A 6,624-nucleotide genomic window follows, 5' to 3' on the forward strand; every position below is an offset into this window, starting at 1 on the left:
TGGACATCACACTACACATCGACAACATGAACTAGCTGTAAAATATGCACACATGGATGATCTAGTTCAAGACAACACTAATCATGGACACATGTGGATGATCTTGTTCAACACTTGCACACTACTATACCATACATTTAAGCATACTATCAATCCATCCATAAACATCCAAGCATACTACCAATCCATCCTTGAACACCCCTTATCATGCTTCAAATTCATCCCAACTAGCTACTGCAACATCATAGTCGAACATATCGGACGATCTAACCCCACCCCATCGCCAAATCTAGCTAGAACTAGTAGAGGGAAGGGGTCATCGAACTGACACACGCCATCGGAGGAGCCGCACTGGAGGTGCGATAGGAAGGAGAAGAGGAGGAGTGGATCCGCTACCATAGCCAACCGGTCGGCACAGTAGTTGTGTTGCTTACCTCATCGTTGAGGTGGATCCGGGCCGGAGTGAAAGTTCGAGAGGAGCGGGGCGGGGTGGGGGGGGGGGGGTGAATGATGGCGGGAGTTTTGGCGCGTCGGTCACCCTGGCTATATAGGGCGATCGTGAATTAGTGGGCGGTGACGCGAATTCGTCCCGCCGCTTTTTCGGAGACGTGCCATCGCTCCCGGCATCTCTCTTCTCGCAGTTGCGCAGTGCCACCTTCCCCTCCCCTGCATTGCCCTAGTCCGGCTCACTGGAAACTGTCGACTGAGTCGTTCCTAGCGGGTTTGGCTGGGCGCTGCTTTAAGGTTCATGCGGGCCGAGAATTGTATGAGGGCCAGACACCCAAACGGGTCATTTTCTTCCCCCACGGGCCTGGTTGAGGCTCATCCTTGACTGTAGCTGTGGAACTTCGACCTCGTCTCCGATGTGCAGTCTTTTTCCCTCGTTGCTTGTGTTTACATGTATACTCCCTTTATTCTTAAATATAAGCCTTCTTAGAGGTTACATTAAGGTACTACATACAGATGTATATAAACATATTTTAGAATGTAAATTCACTCATTTTGCTTCCTATATCCCTTAGTAAAATCTCTAAAAAGACTTATATTTATTATTTTAAAACGAAGGGAGTCAAGGGAGTACATGTCAACCAAACCAACTTCCCTTTGCCTGTCTGCCTCTCCAGCAAGCCACGGCAAGTCTTTCGCCGCTAACATCTTCTGATACTGATGTGATACATCTTCTGATATATCGGAGACCGTGTTTAATCTGCTGATATTGCACTTTTGTCAATAGTCAACAACTCACCACGTCCTTACACCATACTACGCCCACACAAGCTTCAAAGATACGAAAAGGGATAGAGTACCGGCGTTCAACTGGAACATGAACCACGAAAAAAGGGAAGAAAAAAGAGAGAAAAAGACAGCGTATAGGATTCTAGGTTCTTGACAAAACGGTGAGGATGGCTTGTGAACTGAGACAGTGGCAGAAAACATGGAAGCGCGCGGTCATGCATGCTGCCTTAAAAAATTAAAATGACTCGAGAACAGAAGCCCCCCTATGGAGGAAAGAACGCATCAGGTATGCACATAAAATCTAATGTGAAAACCCACGATAGTGGTATCTTTGAATACTCCTGCCTACACTCCGAAGTATACACACCGACCCCGGCCCCTGTTTATTCAACGGTAATGAAAATCTGAATCTTTCAACGGTATGTACGCCACCAATCTCACGAAAAATATATAAGTAATGTAACGAGAACGAAAGCAAAGTCTGCAACAGATTTCAACGGTGCGTTTTCCGTGCGCACGCATGCGCATGAGCTGCTTCTTCCTCGAAGATCACATGGCGGGAACTGCGACGAGTCCGCGGCATCTCATTTTCAATCCTCGTCGCGCATTGATTCCTGATCGACCCGCTAATTAATGTGGTATGTGCCGCGCGTTGACGTTTGGCGCTTCGATGTGACCATCCAATCAAAAGTGGACGGCGCACCGAGACGACGACCCGTCGGGCGCTTTCAGACTCGCCGGATGATCGCCTTCTCCTCCTCCGGCTCCTCCTCGCTGTCGCCGGCGACCCTGCCGCCGAGGCAGTCGAAGCGCACGCTCCCCTTGCTGTTGGCCGAGCCCACGACGGACCCGTCCGGCGTCTTCTCACGGACGGTTCTTGGCAGCGGCGGCGCCGTCGGCGCGGGTGTCGGAGGGCATTGGGCTGGCGCGTCCGCGTCCGGCGCCCTCCTCGAGGCCGCCCAGAACGGCACCCCGGAGGAGAACGTCCTGGCGATGAACGACGGCCACCGGTCGGACCGGCCGATCCGCGCGCTGCGTGCGCCGGCGTCCCGCGCCACCGTGCGGCGCAGGCTCTCCTCGCCCGCGGCCACCATGTCCCTGCGCACGTGCTCCGGGAGGCGCAGCGTGAACCGCTCCAGGTCGCCGTCGAACCGCGCGGAGAGGGAGTGGCCCGTCGAGTGCGCGCGCGAGAACGGCCGCCCCGACCGCGACCGCGACCGCACCGCGCGCCGCATGCTGCCGATCCGCTCCAGCTCCGCTGCTTCCCTCATTCTCTCCTCCTGCTCCTCGCCGTCGCCCTCGCGGTTCATGTCGATGGCCACCTCCGGCGCCCGCTGCAACTCCCCGCCAGCGCCGTCCGCTTCGGCCGCGGCCGGGGCTGCCGGCTCCTCCGGGGCGAGGCTGCAGCGGCAGACGGGGCAGGTGACGTGGCCGGCGAGCCACTCCCCGATGCAGTCCGGGTGGAACGCGTGGCTGCACTTGGGGAGGAGGCGGAGCTGGTCCCCGTCCTCGAACTCGCTGAGGCAGACGGCGCACTCGAGCACGGCCGTGCCGTCCGCGCCCTTGCCTCCCGCTTCCTTCTCCCGGAGCGCCCTCGCCTCGGCGTAGGTCATGGCGGGGAACGAGGCGACCAGATCCGGGTCGAGCCCGCGCGGCCGGGCCTGCTGCTGCTGCTCCTGCCGCGACAGCACGAGGAAGGCCGCGGCCGGGATGGTGGGGGAGTTGCCGCGGCCGCACTGGCGGATGTAGATGGAGAAGAAGCCGATGAAGAAGAAGGTGGCGATGAGCGCCACGAGCAGCACCACCATGGGCGCGCTGAAGCTGGGCGGCTTCCTCGCGCCGTACACGACCCCTCTCCCGCCGTCACTCTTCCTGTCCCGCTCGTCGTCGTCGTCCGCCCGGGCGACAGCGCCGGCCGCGAGGACGAGCGCCGCGAGCAGCACCGCATGGCGGCAAGACGGCGGCGTCGGCTTCGCCATCGGCACGTTTCTCGGTGCCGCGGGCGCGCGCTGGTGTATAAAAACGAACGAGTGAAGGAAGGAAGGAAGGAAGGAAGGAAGCAGGCGGTGGAGCGACGCGTGCGTGGCTGGTTGCGACCGGAACGGGTCTCGTTGTGGCGGCGTCTGGTGGGGGTGTGCCGGCCGACGTAGGGATTTGTGGGGTTCTGGGCGCTTCTCGCCGCGGTCCGCGACCGTCGAGGTGTCTAGTGAGGTGCATGGGTTGGACTTTGGAGTTTGTGCGTGTGTGTGGCTGGACAAACCACACGCAAGGAACTGGCAGATGGACCAGGGATGGATACGTGACCTTGGAGATCTGAACTGGCAGATGGACCAGGGATGGATGCGTACGGCCGGTGGTGCCAAACTGGCAAGCAAGCAACGTGGCCGTGGCTACTGACGAACACAACCGGTTCCGATCTCGACGCGCGACTATGAGATTCAGATCAAACTCGATGGCCACACAACAGGTTCTACCGTCAGGATCATTGCATAAGCAAGCAAGGGCGGCTGCAGCGTGCCGAGACCGCAGCGAGACCAGCGGACTGGCTTGCCAATGGGACCTGGTCTAGCAGTCTGCCAAACGGGCCGGCCCGCAGCTCAGTTCACCACTCGCTCGGCCGCCTCCTACGAAATGCTTTCTGTTCTTTCTTCAGAACAGAAACAGAAAAATAATACTCGAAGTCAAAACTCCACACTTGGACCAGCTCAGTTCTTTCCCCCCGAAGAAAAATCCACACTTGGACCCGGACGCGCGGTGTGGTACCGTCGAGCTCGAATCACGACAGTTGCCTCGTTCCACACCTGTCCCCGTGAATATGGTAGTAGAAAAAAGAAGTTTTTTTTTCAAAAGGGCCACCTGTCGAGTCGAATAGATGAAAAAGACCAATTTTTGAAAGAACAAAAAATGATAGAAGAGACCAGCTGACCGTGACGCCAGGTGTGTCAGCCGACACGTGACACATGCCGCCACGTGCGGAGGTGACGGGACCTACCCGTTACGGAATTACGACAATCCTACCGCTGCAACGGAATTGGATGGGCTGGTGGGCCCTGCCGCCACACGCCTTGGCGGAAGGTCTCGTGCATCCTTCTCTAGTTGTGCCGTGTTTTGCTCGGTGTTAGCAAGTGTGAAAATAGTCACGTTTGACCGAGTTTTATATCAATTCGAAGGTTGATTTTAAAAATATTGTAGTTAAAGAAAAGACAGATCAAGATGAGATCTCTCCATTTTTATGTTTTTCGGTTACATGCACGATCATTTTGTACTTTCCAAATGCTCCAAAACACTTTCTAAAATTATTATCAAATGTCAAGTACACGAGAGAGAGATAGAGTTAGAGAGACAGATTAATCATACAATACAAAATCATCATGCATTTGAGCAAAAAAGACAAAACTGGATATATCTTACTTTGATCTATCTTTTCTTCAACTGCAACATCTTCAAAATCGAGATTTAAATTGATTTAAATCTCAATCAAACTTGCATATTTCACACTTGCTAAGAACATAACAAGAACAAAGAGCGGAACGAGAGAGCGAGTTCCTCGAGCGGGAGACATGCCGCCAGGGTATGTGGCGGTAGGGCCCATCAAGCACATAATGTTCCGGTGCAGCAGCTAGCCATGCCGGTTTTCGTTAATTCTAGGATTGTCGCGTGTTGTCGTGGCGGCAGGTGCTGCCGCCTCCGCGTGTGGCGGCACGTGCCACGTGTCGGATGGCGCGCGTGCCGCCACGCCCTAGCTGGTCTCTTTTGTAAAAAAAAATCGGAATTGGTCCTTTTGGTCAATTCGACTTGGTAGGCAGTCTTTTTTGAGAAAAATTCAAAAAAGAATGGCTTTGCTCTTCGCCGGCGCACCGGAGCAACGATTCAGCCGGTTAACGTAGGACCGTACAATTCCTAGGCGACACAACGACGGCTAGCACCGGATGTGCCACCTTGCTTCGTCCTTCTTCTCTATCGTCTTCGCGAAAAATTGCAGGGCCGCACATCAGAGCGAGAGGAGGCTGCACAAGCGTCGTTGACCTCCGCCGTAGTCCCCGCGAGGGGACCAAGTCCAAAGCACCGCCGCACACCCTGGGCTCGCCCGCGCTCGTCGCACTCACACAACCTCCTCCTCGTGCTTGAAAAAAAAAACGATCCATAAAGCTTGTAGCACGAATCCTCGTCGGTTCTAGCATGAGAAATCCTCATCCGAAGCCTCGCAACTGTCACGGCGTCGTCATCGTTATCCCTAGGCACTCGTTCGTCGTCACAACAATGTTGTCAGGATCGTTGCGGGTTGCAGCTTGCAGCTCGCCATGAATGGACGTAGCACAAGAAAAAAGAAAATGTTGGTCCTAGCAAAAATCTATAACCCTTGTAGAAAAATCATCGTCGTCACTGTGAATGATCACAACTACACCGTGAATGGACGTAACAAAATAATTCATTGAATGTAGAAAAAACTCGCGGGTTGTAGTAAAATCCAACAACCGTGGCAGCAAAAATCATCGTCTGCGTTTGGTTCCAGAAAAAAGTTATTGGTTGTAGCATCCCTCATTAGCGGATGTAGCATCTCACACTGCGGTTGCAACATTCAATAAAAAGGTGAAGTTATGTATGGGGACATCCATCGTGGTTGTTGCATCTATGGAGGAAGCTTTAAAATCAAACAACAGAAGCTTTTCAAAAGAATGGTTCCAGCATCACCCCTGTTATCGTGCACCATGGCTGGCCGGGTACCATCGATAGTCACCAGCCTCATCACAACCTCTTTGTAGCTCTCCTTGTCGTCTTCTTCTCCGGCCCTGTAGTGGCCTGCCCTACCAACAAGGGCTCGTCATGCCTACATGCTACGTGTGGCAGAGAAGACGAAGAAAAGAAGCAGTTTCCCCGTGTTGTGGGGAAGAAGAAGGCGACATGGAAAAAACAATACGATTGATGAGCGCTATCGCGACACACGATCGACAACGATCATGAGGCTCGCGAGCGTCCGATCCAATCTTGAGCCGGCAGATCCAAAAAAGAACCGTGTGTTGGGTGTGTTACCTTCTCCAATGACATCTTTGCGAGGGACTCGTGATTGTAAATTTGTACCATGTTGAATCGGGGTGGAACTTAACACAGCTGAAAAGTGAGCGTGTGTTTCCAAATATCCCAATCCAAATATATAGGGTTTAATAGGAGTATTTTGATAAGAGAGGGTCGAATGGAAGAAAAAAACATCCAATTTGCTCTTGTTCTCGTGACTGAGGTCAAGGAGGGCGAGGGAGCGTTTCCTATAATTTCTTGCTCAAGGGTGTTGAGAAAAAAAATCTCGGGGGACTAGCCAGCATCACTTGAATTCGGGGGTTTGGATGATTTTGATAACACTATCAAGTTCTCATAATCAGGTCAAAAGAACTT

General features: G+C 53.6%; 1 protein-coding gene across 1 annotated transcript; it reads right to left on the minus strand.

Annotated features, from left to right (window-relative positions):
* Positions 1-1,486: 1,486 nt before the first annotated feature.
* Positions 1,487-3,355, minus strand: LOC123410033 (E3 ubiquitin-protein ligase ATL31-like). The gene has a single exon (XM_045102911.1). It carries the CDS (start codon positions 3,213-3,215, stop codon positions 1,965-1,967), a length of 1,251 nt encoding a protein of 416 aa, XP_044958846.1. The 5' UTR covers positions 3,216-3,355; the 3' UTR covers positions 1,487-1,964.
* Positions 3,356-6,624: the final 3,269 nt, after the last annotated feature.

The sequence above is a fragment of the Hordeum vulgare genome, chromosome 7H, assembly GCF_904849725.1.
Source record: "Hordeum vulgare subsp. vulgare chromosome 7H, MorexV3_pseudomolecules_assembly, whole genome shotgun sequence".
NCBI classification, from domain to species: Eukaryota; Viridiplantae; Streptophyta; class Magnoliopsida; order Poales; family Poaceae; genus Hordeum; species Hordeum vulgare.

Coding starts and splice junctions, on each gene's coding strand:
- LOC123410033 (XM_045102911.1), bottom strand. CDS start 3,215: ATGGCGAAGCCGACGCCGCCGTCTTGCCGCCATGCGGTGCTGCTCGCG.